Raw genomic sequence first — 18957 nt, forward strand, 5'->3', positions numbered from 1 at the left:
AGCAAAAAAACGTTAGGGTTTGGAAGAAATGAATACGAAGTTTATAAAGAGAGAGCGGGATGGGAGTTGTGATTCGCTGTGTCGCAGACCACTATAATAAAAAATACTCCGTAAATAAATAATAAATAATAAATGTAAATAATAATAATAAATAATAAATAATATAATAATAATAATAATAAAAATGATAATAATAATAATATAATAATAAATCAAATATAAATAATCGAGTTTGCCAAAGGTGAAAGCAAAGGTAAGGTGGACATTTAAGTGTGTGGTAATGTTCATGTATCTATTCTATCAGTGAGTTTATTCTTTATTGGGAAAGTAAGTCGAGTGAATTATGTGATGTACAAATGCATTGCTTAGGTAATGGGGTCGCTAGAGTCGGGTCGAGCTCCAACCCGTTATCTCGAAAAATAAGGAGATAGGTGTCATATCTAAAGAGAGGTTCTGGGTCCCAACCTAGTAGCATAGATTGGATTATAGTACATCGGTATTTTTTGGTATCGAAATACTTCATTTCATTGTAGGTTAGCGATGGGAATGCGGGGTGATTCGGGTGTCTCATTCAGCGGTATCAAAAGGAGTCGAAACCAGCGGGTCAAATGTTGTTGTGGGAATTTAATAGGTAGAAGATGAGTTTGTTTAAATTCTCCATCAAGTGGGAGATTGTTAGAGTGTGAAGTCGATTAGACAAGAAAAGGGTGTAGGCAAAATCTCGCGACCGAGATTGTTGGTTTCGCGGTCGCGAATTGGGCAATAGAGTGAGTGAGAGGATTTTGGGTAGCAAATCTCGCAATCGTGAGAAAACACCTAGATGGCTAGAAATTGGAGACTTCTAGTTCGATCATAGACCCTATGTAACCTGTAACCATACCTGCGAATTTTAATATATAAATCTCTTTGGTTGGCTGAAATTAAAGCATTCACGTTGATTGCATATAACCACGTTATATTCTCGTGTTTTTACGTTCTTGTAATTTATTCTTCGTGTTCACTTAGTTCTTCTGTTTATTGTTCGTAGATTGATAATCCAGTGTTATCAAATCTTGTTAGGGCTCTTCACTCATACGTTCACAACAATAAGGCGCGCTTATAGCTCCTTGGCTTCTTTATAAACATTCATTCTTTTATTACTTCTAATAAAAGCTTCATCAAATTACCCTTTACCAAAAAAGAAAAAGAAAAACAGTAGATATAATCACCACAATTTGTAACATCTCAGTATCTCAAATGAAACTTGAGCCCCTAACCTATTTGTTAAGCTTGAAAACTTCATCTCATACTTTCGAGTTAAGAGCGAAGTGCCATCTATTTCTTTTTTATCTCACGGGATCATGTTGTTTCTTAGTCATGATCATGCTTCAACTATATGACCATTGATTAAATTCGCTCTTATTTCACGATTGGTTTCGCTTAGGATCATGTTGTTTCTTAGTCATGATCATGCTTCAACTATATGACCATTGATTAAATTCGCTCTTATTTCACGATTGGTTTCGCTTATCAACAATTCGCTCATTCTATTGATACAGATGTGTTGGGATGCATGTATAAATATACAAGTATAAATATATGTTAAATATACAATTATATTTGCTATATTACAATTAAAGAACATGTTACTACCTTTATTGTATAAATTTAATTTAAATTTAATATAATTAATAAGTAACAATTAAAGTATGTCTAATACATATACGTATATAGAGGTAGAGGTGCAAACTTATAAGAACACTCTTCTTTTAAAATTGGATAAGAATCTATCTATCTATCTATCTATTTTATAATTTCTATTAAAATGCTAAAATAATGATGTCATAACTAAGCAAATTCTTTTGTTAAGAAAAAATCAAAAATAAAAAGAAAAAAATCTAGGTTACTTAGATGATGTCATTAATCCTAAATATTTTATAATTAAAAAATTGTATTTATAGTAACTAACTTGATGATGTCATTAAAATAATTAATTATTTTAAATAAAATTATTAACATGTTAATTGTATAATATATAAAGCATTATGTACAACTTTATGATAAAATACCCGCATGACCATATGTACAATATTTGAAGCAATATGTACAACCTTATGGTAAAACACTACCATGACCCATATGTACAATATTTGAAACATATATATACAACTTTATGATAAAACATCTTATTAACACTTGTACAAACTTTGAAGCATATTGTACAGCCTTCATATAATAATTGTATTTTAGTTTTTTTTAAAATAAAATTAAAGAGACATTTGTTATTATGAATAATTATTATTATAAATATAAATACTCAATTTTAGAGCAAACTTTATTATTATTATATTATTATCATTCAAAACTGGGTCATCTTTACGGGATTAATTACATTACATATGTATGCGAAATACATGTCCCAATAAAATGTTGTAATGTAGCTTTTATGGCAAAAATAATAATAATTGTGATGAAAATTGGAACAAGGTGGTGTGAGAATAAATGTAGTTCATTTATACTGACCAAGTTTCTTAGTCGGAATCTATGATTCCACGGGTTATTAAACTAACTGACTTTAGCATTTACATTCACTTAATACCTAAAACATATCATTAAACTGTTTCGTTTAAACAAACCCGTGATTTCACGGGTCATTTCACTAGTAAGAATATATATGTCACAAATAGATATTCGGATAATAATTAAAATCGCCGTGCAACGCACGAGCTCTTAAAGGCTAGTTAATTATATAACATGCACATATTCAGACTCAAAAATATCCATATAATTGTATTCTGATACAAACACATTAATTATATGAAATTCTAATGCATATTTTTGATCCATTGTATAATATTTTTGAGCTGGGGTTGACAATAACTCAAGTTGGATTCCACCTCCATACCACTCCACACAAGCCAAACTTAGGTGATGATGCATATTGTTGATGGCAACATATTTATTATATGAAATTTGAATTCATATTAGGACGTTTCTTTACTGGACACAATCGAAAAGCGTTAATGATTATAATGAAAGGACTAGGGAACGTCTTTGGACGAGGAGGAGGGTAAGGTCAACACATAGAAATGGCATCGAAGAACAACGTTTAGAAAAGTACGATATTGGCATATTGATAGTCCTTAAAACTTGATTCAGTATTGAAAGGAAACATAAAAGTATTACAAATTTCAATTCAAAATGTAAATAACCTTTTCAACCATCACTCATATTTCTTGCAAATACAAGAAATGGGAATAACAAAATATACCACTGCAGTTTAACTATAATCCAAACAGTTAACAGTAAGATATCAGATGACATGAAACAAAACAGTTGAATGCAACTTATGGCCGATACGATTAACTGAATAATGAATCCCTCATAGTTTTGTTTGTGATTTTTCCAGAATATATAGAAAACTTCAGATAAAGTTATCCAAGTATCATGCATCAACCAGAAATCGTTATTACATAAACAAGCCTTTGCATCTCATGGTTCAAAATAGCATATAGTATATGTTATTATGACCGAAATCACATCCACATGAACTTGCGTATAAAAGTGCAAAAGACACCGCCTATGTAGATCAAATTTCATACAAACAAGCATACGAGAGTCTAGGCGAATGACAATGATCTTAAAATTCAGACTATCATTTTCAAATATGATTTATACTTGCTTTCTAACATGATAAAACATACTACTCGTATTTACCTAAGAGTATCATATTTTAAATTGAACAACTTAAAATAGAATATATTTTTTTTCCCTGAACACCATAAAAAATTTAGAAACTTAAAAAAATAATCTACATCATACGATCAAATACCTCATACCTCCATTTATGTACATAATAGACATCAAGGCACTCTTCAAGTGATCGTGGTAGTAGTGAATCGTCCACACCACTTGTTTGAGACGCCAGAGGTTATATCAATGGTTTCAAAGATTCCATTATGCTTGAAAATGATGGCCGTTTCCATGGCTCACTGCGATATAAATTACTCCGTATTGTATGAATATAGTATTCTAATTAATGTGAAACAACTAAATCATCCATGAATGAAATGTAAGAGGTGGCAATTTTGACCCATTTACTTATAAACTACTTGATTTGGTTGTGTTTTGTCCTTAAACTTTGAAACAAATAAATATAAATATAGAAGGGGAGAATGTGTTAAATGGGACGGACAGGTTGATGTCGGCAAAGTCTATTTTTTATGCATACAAACCTACCAACTCGTTTTATAAGATTTGGATTTAGTACTGCCAATAAAAGCTTTTTTGATTATAGTAAGAATATTAATTATTTATAAATCTAGCTAACTTCCTTTTACTAAAAAAACTGCATGTTTAATTTGAATCTGTTTTGCACCTGTTACACTACCTGCCCCGCCCCGCCCACATTGTCTACAATGCAACATTGAACTCACTTTGCCCAGCAGGCTTCTATTAAGACTGCTATCTGACGATTTACATCACGAGGAATCTCTAGCCTTTCTCGCTTATGGCCTACTGCTAACACAACCTACAAAATATATATATATATATATATATATATATATATATATATATATATATATATAATAATAATAATAATAATAAATAAATAAATAAATAAAAGCAAAACGCATAAAAAACAGCAAGTTTGTTTGTTTATTTATTTATGCTTTTTGCACACGCATTTGTAACCTTGATCCACTCATCGATAAATAAATCAGCCATAATGGCACAGACCTGATGAGCATTTAGATTAGTCCAAGGCATCTGCAACGTAATAAGTTCCCACAAAATAACACCAAAGCTATACACGTCCGATTTCTCATTTGACGGGTCATCATTTAGTACTTCTGGTGCCATCCACTGGGCCTGTAATTACGATAATGTTAGAAAGATTATACTTAGTTAATGACATTATTATACAGTCAAGTCAAAAAGAACTTACAGTTCCTGCTGCAGACCGAGATGATAGAAATGTATTTGCTTTTAATCGTGACAAGCCAAAATCAGCAACCTGAATAACATTTCAAATCAGATACTTATTATACAATACATAGTTAATTTACACTTGATTAGACACGTATCACATTATAATTGAGCCACATGGTTTTAACAAACTAACAAAATTAAGGATATATAGGGAAGAGAAAAAAGAATCTAATACCTTCACAGTATAATTTTTGTCGACTAAAAGATTGGGAGATTTCAAATCCCGATGAACAATGGGAGGGTTGCGCTTGTGAAGATAATTCATTCCTTTTGCCTACATTAACAAACCACTAATCATCATTATTTATTATTATTGATGTATTGATACTGTGTAATAATAGTAAATAGTAGTAGTATTCACCAACAATAACAAAACCCAATTCCGCATATGCGAGGTATGGAGAGGTGAGATGTAGACAATCCTTCCCCTATCTTAGAAAAAAGACAAGTCATTTCTCCACTCGAAGCGAAACACTCCCAAGAGTAGAGAAAGTCATCCCTCTCAATGTTCTATGAATAGAGAGATTGCTTCCAAAAGGACCTCCGGCCGATAAGTAGTAAATAGTAGTAGTATTGTTTTCTAAAATTATTACCACATCAAAAGCCATCCTCAGGCGAAGCCGCTCATCCAAGACCTTTTTTGGACCAGAACTGTGCAAAAGCTTGAATAAACTACCTCTGCGGCACAAAACAAATAGAATAAAGTTAGACCATTACAAATATTGTAATTCAACTCTATTCACTGGTAACAAACAATAGAGAAAGCAATTTTGACCCGCGTCCACTTATAACTGGGCCGATATGAGTTAAATACAAAGAGCCCCTTTGTTTTTCTTCTTATTATGTACGTAGATAAACTGTCTGTCTAAATTTATAATATCTGTTTCGACCAAGTCACGTGTACTTAATTGCTGTTTGTTTAATATGTTGCACGTCTGAATAGCGAAAAAGCTAACAACCTAGATGACTTAACACATAAAGCTTTATGAATATCTAACCATTAAGTCAAAAACAAATGAGGCCTTAACTAAAACGGGAACAAGTCAAATGGGTCAAACGAGTTAATAATTAACCAAAGTCTATTTAATGTATTATAGTTTCAGAATATTTTTTTAATCATAGTTAGCACATTTAATGTTTATCGGTGAACTTTAAAAATGGACAAAAAGGTGTTGGTGGGTTATCTTAAACCCTACTGATTATAGATAAACTACACCTGAACCCATTTTGACCCATTTCCTGACCCACCCCTCTTTTCGCCTCTATGTAATGATCATGCTGAGAGCAAGAACTAAAACTCAAGAGGCCAACCTTGGTAAATACTCGGTGACTATTGACAAATTTGGAGGCTGGGTGACAACACCCATAAAGAGAACGATATTTGGATGCTGCAAGCGTCTCATTATTGCAACCTAATAATCAATGGCGGGGTAAGTTGAAAAAGAAATGATAAACATCAAAATAAATAAACCCGAAACAAGAAATCTTGCCTCCCTCCAGAATTCATTGAGTTTCTCCGGATGATAATCTTGTTCTAGAGATAGAGACTTGACAGCTACATCCTAGAAGTTAAACATGTTCAAACGCATATGAAGATCTTATCGTTAATAAGAAACATATGCTAATATGATATACTATTACGATTAGTAAACTTGCCACTCATACATGAGTGTTTATATGTATAATTAACAAAACATTTCATCGGCTTAAATTAGTCATTCAACTTTTAGTTAGTTAATTATCTTTTGAAAAATTGTTAGAAAAATAAGAAAATTTGCAGTGATTCCATAATTCCTGTGTATAAAATGTTATAATAATGCTATTAGTAAAAAATATATTCATTACTTTGTAATAATGTTTTTTTTTTATTATTTGGTACTTTTGCATTTCACTATATATAATTATATTAGTTATATTCATTTAGATTTCTTCATATTATTGAATATTACAGTGTCTTTCTTGCAACCTTTTTCTACATATGACTGTTACTCGGTACTAAATATACAATTATAGTACCTTCTTGTCGATATGATATAACAAAATATTTTACTAATTAAAGTTTCACCTATGTTTAAAAACAATCAGAACTTATTATATTATCATACTAAAATCACAAATCCTGTGTGTGGAAACAAAATTACATTACAATCTAGTATTATAAATTATTAATTATAATTATTATTAGTATATTAAAATTACAATTTTTCAATATTTAAAATTTCAGAAAAAAAAAGCATTCAAAGAAATCAGAAGTGTGCTACTTACTTCTCCATTCCAATCAGCACGATGAACAGTACCAAATGAGCCTGCAAATACACCGAGTGACATTTGAATTGAAATAATGAAAGAGTGGATTTGGGTTATATATTATCTGTAATAGAGTAATAGGTTAGCAAAAGAATTTGGTTGAACGGCTGTTTAATGGCTCGAGGAGGTCAAATGGGTTGGAAGTACTTCAGAGTGTATAAAAAATGCATAGAACCTTCTAAAATTTTCTATTTTAAGAATCAGATTAGCATTAAGATGCTATAGCCTTTTATGTCATTCATACTTGTTCTAACTTTTGTATAAAGTGAAGACAAAATGAGTTTATAGACCATCCCACCACAACCCACTTTTATAGCAACCTATTTTGACCCAACCCTGTTTTAACCCATGACCTCAGTACCCAATGTGACCAATTCTAATTCTTACGATACAAATAAAAAGAAAAGAGGGTTACCTTCTCCAATTTTCTCTTTCAAAACCATATCGGTCCATGATATCTCAAACACATCCACATCAAGGGCAACATAGCCATTCTCATGTCCGAGTTGTGGCGTATGCTGTGAAGGAGCATTTTCGATCATCCTTCTTGTGCCAATAGGCAAAGAATCTTCGTTGTTGCTGACTGGACTAGCCATATTCATATCTAATATTAATAATTACTGTAGTAACGAAAATAATTAAAAAGAAAACGTATATATATATTAAAGAAAACCCTTATGTTAGAACTAATGATTTAATCTTATTTCCATCTACCATTCAATGTAGGCAATGGTCTTTATCCAAAAAGTAAATAACCGCTTAATTTTTTTAACATAAATATATATATATATATATATATATATATATATATATATATATATATATATATTGCTTAGTCATATGAAGTTCAGATAAACTAACAGTTGAGAGAAATTTGTTCCTTTGCCATTCAAAGTATGAATAAACAGACAATGAATGTAGCAAGAATAACATGAATGCTGATATATATTATAATAAAAACACAACAAAAAAATTGAAGGTATAGGCTAGAATATAGAGAAAGAGAGTTAAACATCTTGCAACTAGAATGTTTAAGCTTACCAGTAGATGGATCTTCGAACACGACGTTTAAAGAGTCACAATCAACGAAGTACTGTTTAGCAATTGACTCAAAATTAACCGTGGAGTTAATATGTCTAAACCTTGGAAACCGCAGTGGTGAATAAATTGAGATTGAAGATGGACCATTTATTATGGAGTCAGGTTCATACAAACAACCTGGGTTTCGAATTAAATCTACAAGAAACTCCCTGCAATAAAAAGTAGAGCTCAACTTTCTTAAAAGGAAAAAAAAAATGGTGTCATGATATTGTGGCAATGGTAATCTAAGATAATATAAAGTAACATACTTCTAACATCTCGGCGTAATTTTAAACTATAATTTTACTTTACCCATTTGACCCTAAGAGGTAAAAGATAACTCGAAAGGACCGATTTATAAGTTGGCTAAAAAAGCCATTTATTGTAAACTCCCTTAGGAGTAACTTACTTGTTGATGCTAGAACGAACAAGGCAAGATGAAGCATCATCTTTATCGCAATACTTGCAACCCTTGGCAATTCGACATGGCAAATTAATGGTGTCAGCTAATACCTGAAGAATTTATTATAAAAGTATGTACAAAACACCATTAAATTTCTAAACAAAAAAATTCAACGACAAAAAAATAAACACGTGTGGCACGGCAACTGGTATAAATGTATGACATACTTTAAATAATAGAGCTCGATCTCTGCAAAGACCAGCAAAAAGGCTACCAATGGGATGTACAACAGATCCTAGCCGTTCATTGATGTCGTGACTACATTTCTGTCGCAACGGAACCAATTCATATTCCCCGCCTGAAGCTGCACCTCTTGTGAAAATAACAAAATTATATTGTTAGATTTTACATATATAAAATGGCTAACAGGTTATATTTATATTACAACATGAGCTAAAATCTCACCCCATCTGACTGCAAACGAGCTTTGCAAGTTGTTCAACAACTTCAGATGTGTTGACACAATTACGTGAAATGTTAAGAATTTTATTCTGCAGTTGCCTGAGGTTGGGATCAATAGCTCGATCGATTATAACGACTTCAAATGCAGATTCAATTCCCGAATCAACAGCTTTTAGTGACTCGAGTGAAGGAATTCGTCCACTTTCTTGTAAATGACTGCATACTGTCCATACGTATGGATCCATTCCATGAATATAGTAAAAACCATCTGGAACCTTGTCAAGATAAGCCAAGCAGCCAGTTGCCTGATACAAGATAACCCTTAGAGAGAGTTAGTCTGCGAATAATACATCAATTTAGACATTCAGGCAATGTTGTTACTATGGGTATTTGCATTGTTGCAAAAGTCTATTGAGTCGGCCTACGCGTCAGTTTGGGGGTAGTCCGTCCCGTTTCGCCCAAAAATGCCTAAAGGTCGGGTGAAATTCGGGCCTGAGTCGGTATGGGTCGGTCAAAGTCAATGTTAGATTTTGTGCCTATATCCAAGGTTGCAAAATTCGCTATTTGGGATTAATCGGTTGGGACTTTGGAAGGAGTAATCGGCAATTCGGAGATTAATCGGATTGTACTTTATACATTTAAATACTCAATTTCAAAAATTATATGTGTAAATATAGAAGAAAACCATAAACATAAACATAAACTTTAACATAATTGTCTAAAATTGTTCATTTTGTTCAAAAACTTTAAAATTCTGTATTAAATTCATGTTAAAATGTTGAACAATATTGACTTTAACAGACTTTGATTACCAAATTCGATTTTGACCCATCAATCGACGTTGACCGGTTAATTAAACGGATTTTGGAAAATCGGAACGGACTGCTTTTAAAAATGAGCAATCGGGGATTAATCGAGAAGTAATTAGGTTTTTTACAACACTGCCAATATATGTTTGAAATATTTATATTTTATGTTTTATATATTTATGTGTAAAATATACTTTATATGTTTAATATACACATTACTAAAAGTCAACGTTGGTCAATGCTCGACTTGTCTCCGTCTGGTCTCGTACCCTGACTCGACTGACTATAATGATGGTACCAAAGTAAGCTTCCCACATAGAAATGTGTTATTTACTTCTTTGTTATACTGTGTTACTTATCTATCAGTAAATTAACCTGTAATCGACTATGAATATACAATAATTTGGAACTCACATAAACAGGGCACCAAAAAAACAATCATGATCTCACATATAAAAACATCTATTTGTAATAATAAACTATCTTAATCTTAGCCATTAGAAACCAGTGCTAATTACCAACTTCAATCAGTATTATCAAAATTAAAGTAACATATAGATACTTTATGTGTAGTAACATATTGTGGTTGTCAAGCCGATCATCAAGTCTCGAAAAGGTAAAACAGTTGACGGGTAGTTCGTGTTTGGTTTGATTTTTTAGTGTTGTATGTCCTTCGTTTAGTTAGTGGTGTTTTTTGGTTTTGGATTTTGTTTGATCCGGTTGCTTGATCCGGTTGCTTGATCCGGTTGCTAAAGTCTCGGGTCTAGTTAGCTATTGCTCTTTGTTTACTGTTAGAGATCGTTATCGTTTTTTTTGCCAAAAAAAAAAAAAAAAAAAAAAAAATACAAATGAATTAATTAAGGATGCACATAACTCAGCTACATACCCAAAATCGATGCGACAAAGCTTCGGGAGACGAAACCGATAACGGAGAAGCCAAAGTGTCATCAGTTATGTGATCAAGTAAATGAGTATCATTATCCGTACACGTAGCTTCAATCGAAAGGCGTAAAGCTAACGCCAATTGCAATTGATATCCTTCTTCCGTTTGTTTCGCCCAGCTTTTCAACGAATTATACACTACGCCACCACCGCCACCATCACCGTCGCCGAAACCACCGCTGCTGAACGACGGCGAAAAGTAATCGCCGGAAATCGAACTTTCAGCATAGTAACTACTATCACTCGATTGACGATACATTAAGTTAGAATTCGCGGGAATTATAGTTCGTGAGGTGTAATTTGATCGTTTAACTGATGAATTTTTTATATCAAGTAGCGAATTTTATTAATTAGTGATCTTATTAACCCTAAAAATAAACAATACGGAGTATAATTTGAAATTGTCAGCATTGTTTGGTGCTGAATTTTGGGAGACGACAGGGGGGATGTATGTAAGGGTAGAATTGTAAAATACTGTGTTTGTCGGTCGAACATGAGAATTTGAATGTGTGGGGAAAGTAATGAAATAGGGTCAAAGGGGATGTATCTACTTTCTAGTTCGCTTTCATCAGATCAACGAATCCTAAGCGTATTCACGGGTCGGTCGAGGTTGATGTCAAGGATAAAAACGGTTTAAAATGCAGCGTTTGGGTATCGGAAATCACTGATACATCTAGTTTATCTCGTATTCTTAATAATACGTTTGATAACAAGCTTTTGGAATCTACCAATAGATTCGTGGTCACTAGTGGAGCTTCGTCTTTTTTGTTTGAGGATCGTGTTGAGGGTGCAGTTGAACCTACTCCACTCTACTCCTCCCAATTTGGTGATGTTATGGATAAGGTTAACGTTTTGATGAATTCAACCACGCATACTGCTCATGTTTTAGTGACAGGGGGCGATTCTAATTCTGGGTTAGCTGTTAACAGGCCAGGGCCTGTTAATGGGTCAGATGGGCGTGTTGTTGATCACGACATGCTTGATATCCAGTTTGGGTCCATTAACAGATTTAATCTTGGGTCAATTTCAGGTGATGTCAGTAGTGTTCGTGTGCCCGTTTCGGGCCATGTTGGGCATGGGAGGGGTCCAGGTTCTAACTCTGATATTGTTGAAGATAATGATGACAACGTCACTTTTGCGGAATGATTAGATCGTTTGAAGGAAAAGAAGGAGAAAAAAAGGATGAATTGATGGCGAACCGTGAAGAGGTAACGGATGTTGATAGGCCTTTACCGATTTTTGTTGGGCGTAGTGGAAGGTTATATTGTGACTGTGAGGATCTTTCGTGTAATGGTTATTGCAAGTCGTGGTATGTTTTAAATAGGAAGGTTCCTAGGGGTCTTTTCGAATGAGTGAATTTGAGGTCAAGAAAGAATGTTGCATCTACATCGGAGTCATTTACGCTTGTGGATAATGATGATGATTTGGAGTACGGATATGTCTTTCAAAACTTGTTTATGACGGGCAAGGTTGATAAGAAGAACGACTTTGCGGACCCGAGCAATGGCACTTCCTCGGATATGACAAAGTATGGAATGACCAGCGAGGCTTTTGCGGCTTTTGATAATTTGATGACATCTGTAACAACCCTACATTTTCTGTTACTATCGTTACTTGTCCGTTAATTATTTAACGGTGATTACGTAAAACTTTATGTGTTTAACTGATTTAAATGCATACATGATCCTAGTGGATTACTTGAATAAATATGTTTATATTAATTGATGAACTTGTTTCGGATAACGAAATACTTAGAAAACGACACGATTACGATAATCGCATATAAAGCCTTTCAGTTTACGGAACTCAGAAAATCGATAAAATAGTTATTTTTAATATTAATTAACTTTATGAAAAATTTATTCAATTTATTATTTATTTAATAAGTCAAACTAGGTGGATTCCCTCCTTGTCGTCGACCTCCAACACCCCAAGAACACCATCATCAACTCAAAATTAGAAGAAACCTTCAACATAAACGTTGTTCCTCTCATCGTTCTTTACACGCTAGTACCAACTAATTTGTGTTTAAAGGTATAATCACTAACCCTATTTTTTCTAGATCTTATTTTTATTCAATTACATAGTGTACAAGAGTCTAGTGCTCAATTGATTGCAATTATAGTCGTCGTTAGTCGTTATTTTGCGCGATTGTTGTTTATTGTTTGAATCACGAATTGTTTGGTTATGAATCTGATTAAATGAGTTTATGTACTGATCATATAATGTATCTAGATGGATCGATCTCGAAAAATTAATAAATTTGGACTTTGGATTTGCGTATTTTCGTTACCGTATGCGTAAGTTATGATCAATTGAAGTTTTGTTAGGGTTTTGCATGCTATACGAATTTTCTGGTATTTATGCTTTATGATTGAAATGCCAACCATTGGATTCCTTGTTAAAAATAACTCAATATAGACTTTAGAATCGTGTTAAAAGGTTATGTATAGCTCTCGGTATGATTAAACGAATATTGGTGACTCGTATTGAGCTGAAACTGTGATCGTATGCACGCTAAATGACCTCACATGAACTAGAAATTGTTTGAGACTTTGATCTTTTGGAATGTTGTTATTTTGATGTTCCTAAGCATATTTCATTTGTATGATAGCTTCTGAAAACGTTGTTGGCTATGTGTTATATGCATCACCAAATGACATGTCTGAATGTTGTCCAAAACAGAAGGTCTGACTTTGATGAATAAAATGTACAAAATGGCTACATAGAATGATTTGGTTATTTTATCACTGAAAATTTAGAGTGTCTAGATTCATCTCCAATTAGCCGTTCATTAATAGCTATTTTCTAAATTAAATGAGAATTTTTCTAAAACTGTTGCGCTTGTAGAAACTGATTTGGTAAACCATAACTAGACCCTTTCTGAAACTTGACTTGTAGACATCGTATGAGGCCCTGGCTAGACTGTTTGAAAATTTTTATGAGTCTAGTTGTGATCTGGAGTTTGCCATATTACCATGATTTATGTGCTAAGAATTATGTGCGTTGTTTGCAACTTGTGCATGAATTTGATGCTAAACGATAAACTGTGAACGCGTACTTGACAAACTGTGAGCTAAAACATGTTAGTTGACTTAGGATTGACATGTTGACCAAGATTGCATGACCTACTGAGATGGTTGACTTTATTTGACCCCTTTGACCAAGTTTGACTTTTGATTTGACTTTGGTTGACTTTTGTTGACTTGCTTAGACTAGTTGACTTTTTCTTGCGTGTTGAGTCTGTCTGAGCACTAGGACTATGCGTACACTAGGGGTTGACATAGTGTGACTTATGTATTTACTTAAGGTAACCTATTTGACTAGGTTTCGTTTTACGGTCGTGATCGTCCGACTACCATACCGTTTTACTAAGAGTTTACTGTGCTTTTACAAAGGTGAGTCTACAGTCCCTACTACTTTTTACATGGGATGAGATAACATGCTATTTCAAATGTTTTACATATTAGGCACGAGTAACTAAATGATATACATATGAGTTCAGATCAGAAATTCCTTAGCTTGATTATATTAATTACTTTACGTAAGCTCGACTTATAGGGACGGTACCGTTAGGTTTGACAAACCTCGCCTCAACACACGTGGTACTTATTCTGTTGTAACTTGTACACTTGATCGGTGTATGCTTAGAAAGGGTAAAAAGAAGACGTGTAGCGAATGAGCTATCCGTGGGTTAAAGTCTTATAATCAAGTGCTCATTATAATTGTATAATTTTTACTATGTTTTCAAGGAAATCTCGTGGCCTAACTTACGATAAATTCTTTACTAAACCTATAGATTCTGTAAGACCCTAATCTTCATTGTACAGCAGAATAAATAGAGTACATAAAGTGTGGGAATGATTGTGCAGTTAAACAGAAGACAGAGAGTGATCTGGGCTGGGTGCGCTCAGCGCACACATAGGGGTGCGCGTGGCGTACACCTCACTGTAGCCGGGTTCTGCTTGTTTTAATTAGATATTTTGATGGGCTTTTTGGTAATTTCACTTGTGGATGAGTTAAAGGCCAGTAGGTCAGTTTGTGGAGTATCATTCACTCCATTTTCAACAACCTTATCTTCTTCACTTTAATTTGAGAGAGAGTGTGTGATTTCTTGAGTGAGAAAGCTTAAATCCAAGAGGAAGAAGTTGTTCTCGGGCCAAAGTGCGGGTATTAAAGTCGTTCGTCTACTTACTAGCTACGTTGTGGTTGTAGTGGTAAGCTCTAATCTTGATTTCCTTGTTTTAAATTTGTGTAAGAGTTAGGGTTTGGGATAGTGATGAACATAAAACCCATATTTGATGATTTTAGGTGTTCTTGGGTAAGATTGAGTCATGAAGACTCTATGGTAACTAACCTAGGGTTTCAAAGTGGTAATTGATGTTTATGAGTCCTAATTGGTTAGTTAATTACTAGTACACCTAGCTAATTGGTAAATGGGTGTTAGTTGGGTTAGTGGATGACCCGAAATGGGTGTGTTGACTTTAAATGAGTCAAAGGGGTTAATGATTGACCTAGTGGGGATTATGGGTATGAATTACCCTAATTATGTTATAGTTAGTATTGTTGGACCTTAATCACTAGCTTTTAAGTGATTAATGGTGGTCTTGACCCCTAAGGTCGGTTTTGGTGAAAATGGGGCATTTAATGCATTAAGTCATTAAATGCACATAAGTGAATTGTTGGTATTTAGTCCAACTAGAGTATGTGTTGATTGAAGTACTTATTATATTAGGTACTTTGCTTTGAAGCTTGCGGAAGTATAAAACCGTCGCCGAATCGTTAAGGTGAGTGGAATAATTATATGCGTAGATATATAATGTATTTATTTGTGGTAGCGTGAGATGTGAAGTGTCGAAGTGTTAAGGCACCACGTTTTACGTGACGAGTGAAGCATCGAGGTGTTAAGGTGCCACTCTAAGTAATTGGCGGGTGAAGTATCGAGGTGTTAAGATGCCACCTAGAGGTGAAGCATCGAGGTGTTAAGATGCCACCTAGGAGTGAAGTGTCTAGGTGTTAAGACACCACTCTAAGTAAAATAAAGGGTGAAGTATCGAGGTGTTAAGATGCCACCCGAGGGTTTAGTGATACGAGGTGTTAAGTACACTAACGGATGTTATGAACACTGATGGCCTTTCGCGAGCGCCATTCTCTTGTGTGATTGGTTAACCATGGTTATTGTGTTGTAAGCGAAAGCATATTATATTGTTCGAGTTATATATATTTATGCGATTGTTATGCTAGCTTGTGGTATTGGAGGTTGGTAGCCTCGTATTGATGATAAGCTAATTGTGTTGCTAGCATGTATGCGGTATGTGTATGAGTGTTTGCAAGTAGGTATATTATATATGTATGTGTATAATTATTGCATTCACTAAGTGTTAGCTTACCCTCTCGTTGTTTATCTTTTTATAGGCTCCGGCGTGGACAAGGGTAAGGGCATTCGGTTGGATTAGAGATCCCGCTTTATTTGTTAGGGGACTCTTTTGGATTTGATATCTTTTGGAGTTGACCGGAACTTGGGTAGTTTAACCCCCAAACACCATGCTCATAGTGTCGTTTGGAATTTAAACTAATGTGGTCGAAACTCATGATTTGTACGAAACTCGTAAAACGGCCGATGTGGGCCCCGTTTTGTAAAACTCATTTTATGTTTGAATCGTATGAGTTTTTCATATTAGAACATGTTGTGAAAAGCGTTTCGTCTAATTATGTCGGGAAGTGGGAGATCTTTATTTGAAAATTGACCAAACCGGACAGCAGGCTGCCAGGCCCTGTGCGCGCCGCGCACAGGAAGGGTTGCGCGCCGCGCACCCTGCCTGGACAGGTCTGCTTCGAATTTTTTTTTTTGAGGTCTGTTTTCGGTTGTATAATGGGTCGGGTTGTTACAAGTGGTATCAGAGCATGGTCTAAGGGATTTAGGCGACTTGAGATAGGTGCCTAGACTTAGACTTTATTGTGTGTGCGCTTTATGCGGGACTTGTAGGACTTTGGGTCGGAACGGGAATTGCTAGTGCTAGTGTTTATGTGAATTAACCTTGCACTAACTGTTTTGTGTTGTTTTAGCAATTATCAAGCGAGATAGACGTTGTACTAGCGAATTAATGCGGCGTGATCGCGTAACAATGATTAGCTACCATTTTTACGGGTTCAAATCGTGTCAAACAAGCGATGTACGACGATTGTTGAGCAAGATGGGGTAGTGTGGTGTGTATATACATATGTGTTAAGTCCTTTCGTTTCGTTGCTTAATTTACTTCGTTTTATAGAATGAAGATGAGAAATGGACACGACACCAATGATGGAAGTACGAGTGAGGACGTTGAACTCATGGCCAAGGTTGAGGCCATATTTAAAAGGCTAAAAAAGGATTTTCTTGACGATGTTCGAAAGGTTTTCCAAGAGTCAGTTGTTGGGCAAGTAACCGAAATGATAAATGAGCGAATGAATGCCGCGATCGAGGAGGCATTAGAAGCTAGAAACATTCATCCTCGCGGTGAAGGGGGTGATGGTAACGGTGGGAATGGAAGGCGGGACTTCCATTACAAAAATTTCAAGGATGCTCAACCCCCGATGTTTAATGGGGTACGAGATCCGTTGAAAAGCACATGTTGGATTTCCGATATCGAGGGAGCTTTCCGTACCGCGGAATGTCCTCCCAAGAAGAAGGCGAGGTATGGTTCTAGTATGTTGCGGGAAGAAGCTAAGTTGTGGTGGGATGATAAAATCAACTTATATGGTGAGGAGCAATGTATGAGTTTGACGTGGGAAGAGTTTAATAAGGAATTTTTCAAAGAATACCGAACTTCTTCCGATCTTGATAGAATCCGGGACGAGTTGCACAATTTGCAACAAGGTTCAATGGACTTGGTTACTCTCAAGTCTACCTTCTTGGCAAAGTCTCGCTTTTGTCCAGAATATGTTGGTGACGATCACAAGCTAATGAAAGATTTCTACCGTACCATAAATGATGAGTTCAAGGGTAAGATTAGTCGAGGAGCGGCTAAGTCTTTTGACGAGTTATTTGAGTTGGCTCGGGGTTTTGAGCCGGAGGTTCCAAGGAAAAGTGATTTCACTTTTTCTAAAAGAAAGTTTGAAGGTTCTAGTCATTCTAACTTTTCAAACAAGAAGAACAAGAACAAGAAGGGTTCCGAAAGTGTCAATAGCGTGAAGAAGGGCGCTTCCGGTGGTTTTTCTTATACGTGCTACAATTGTGGGCAAGCGGGTCATATGGCTTGTGATTGTCCGAAACCATCTTCCGGAAACAAGCTCACTTGTTTTAATTGCGGTAAAGAAGGGCATAAGAAGCCGGAGTGTCCCGATTTGTGAAACGATAATGTTAAGCGTCTAGAGAAGGCGGCGGGTACGGCTAGGGGTCGCAACTATCTGATGATGAATGATGAAGCCAAGCAATCCAATGAAGTTGTCTCAGGTACTTTTATGGTTAACTCTAATCCGGCAAGAATTCTATTTGATAGCGGTGCAAATTTGTCGTTTGTGTTTCCAAAATTTGTGCCTAAACTTAATAGACCGTTAGATAAGTTAAGTCGTCTGGTAGAAGTCGAAATAGCGGACGGCAAAACGGTGCTAGTGGTTGATGTGTGTAAAAATTGTGATGTTGTGTTTGGTGCCAAAAACTTTAAAATTGATCTCATCCCGATGACTTTGGGCGATTTTGATGTTGTTGTTGGTATGGATTGGCTCGATCATAATAGAGCCGATATTGCATGCCATGAAAAATTTATTCGTGTGAAGACCCCAAGTGGGGGAGAGTTAATTATTCACGGTGATAAGCGTAGAAGACTTGTGCCGATATGCACTTTTGCACGGGCACGTCGTTTCCTTGTTAGTGGTGGCATGACTTTTCTTGCCCATGTTGTTGATACTCGTGATGAGCCACCACCCATTCGTGAAATTCCGGTGGTAAATGAGTTTGAAAAAGTTTTTCCGGATGAGTTACCGGGTGTTCCGGCGGAAAGACAA

The 18957-nt window shown here is 35.0% G+C and overlaps 1 protein-coding gene across 1 annotated transcript; it reads right to left on the reverse strand.

Annotated features, from left to right (window-relative positions):
• Positions 1-3619: 3619 nt before the first annotated feature.
• Positions 3620-11444, reverse strand: LOC139844341 (serine/threonine-protein kinase CTR1-like). The gene is made up of 15 exons (XM_071834560.1): positions 10919-11444; positions 9227-9528; positions 8989-9133; positions 8768-8871; positions 8320-8528; positions 7694-7882; positions 7237-7277; positions 6462-6533; positions 6283-6383; positions 5565-5649; positions 5147-5245; positions 4928-4996; positions 4720-4851; positions 4416-4510; positions 3620-3971 (listed from the first exon to the last, which is right to left on the reverse strand). Exons 1-15 carry the CDS (start codon positions 11231-11233, stop codon positions 3911-3913), a joined length of 2019 nt encoding a protein of 672 aa, XP_071690661.1. The 5' UTR covers positions 11234-11444; the 3' UTR covers positions 3620-3910.
• Between the last annotated feature and the right edge of the window lie 7513 nt (positions 11445-18957).

The sequence above is a fragment of the Rutidosis leptorrhynchoides genome, chromosome 4, assembly GCF_046630445.1.
Source record: "Rutidosis leptorrhynchoides isolate AG116_Rl617_1_P2 chromosome 4, CSIRO_AGI_Rlap_v1, whole genome shotgun sequence".
Classification (NCBI taxonomy): Eukaryota; Viridiplantae; Streptophyta; class Magnoliopsida; order Asterales; family Asteraceae; genus Rutidosis; species Rutidosis leptorrhynchoides.

Excerpts from the sequence above, each read along its gene's own strand:
- LOC139844341 (XM_071834560.1), bottom strand. The coding sequence starts at position 11,233 with ATGTATCGTCAATCGAGTGATAGTAGTTACTATGCTGAAAGTTCGATT. Across the intron at positions 4,997-5,146 it reads ACAAAAATTATACTGTGAAG|GTTGCTGATTTTGGCTTGTC; the intron begins GTATTAGATTCT and ends AATGTTATTCAG. Across the intron at positions 3,972-4,415 it reads ATAGAAGCCTGCTGGGCAAA|TGAGCCATGGAAACGGCCAT; the intron begins GTGAGTTCAATG and ends TTTATATCGCAG.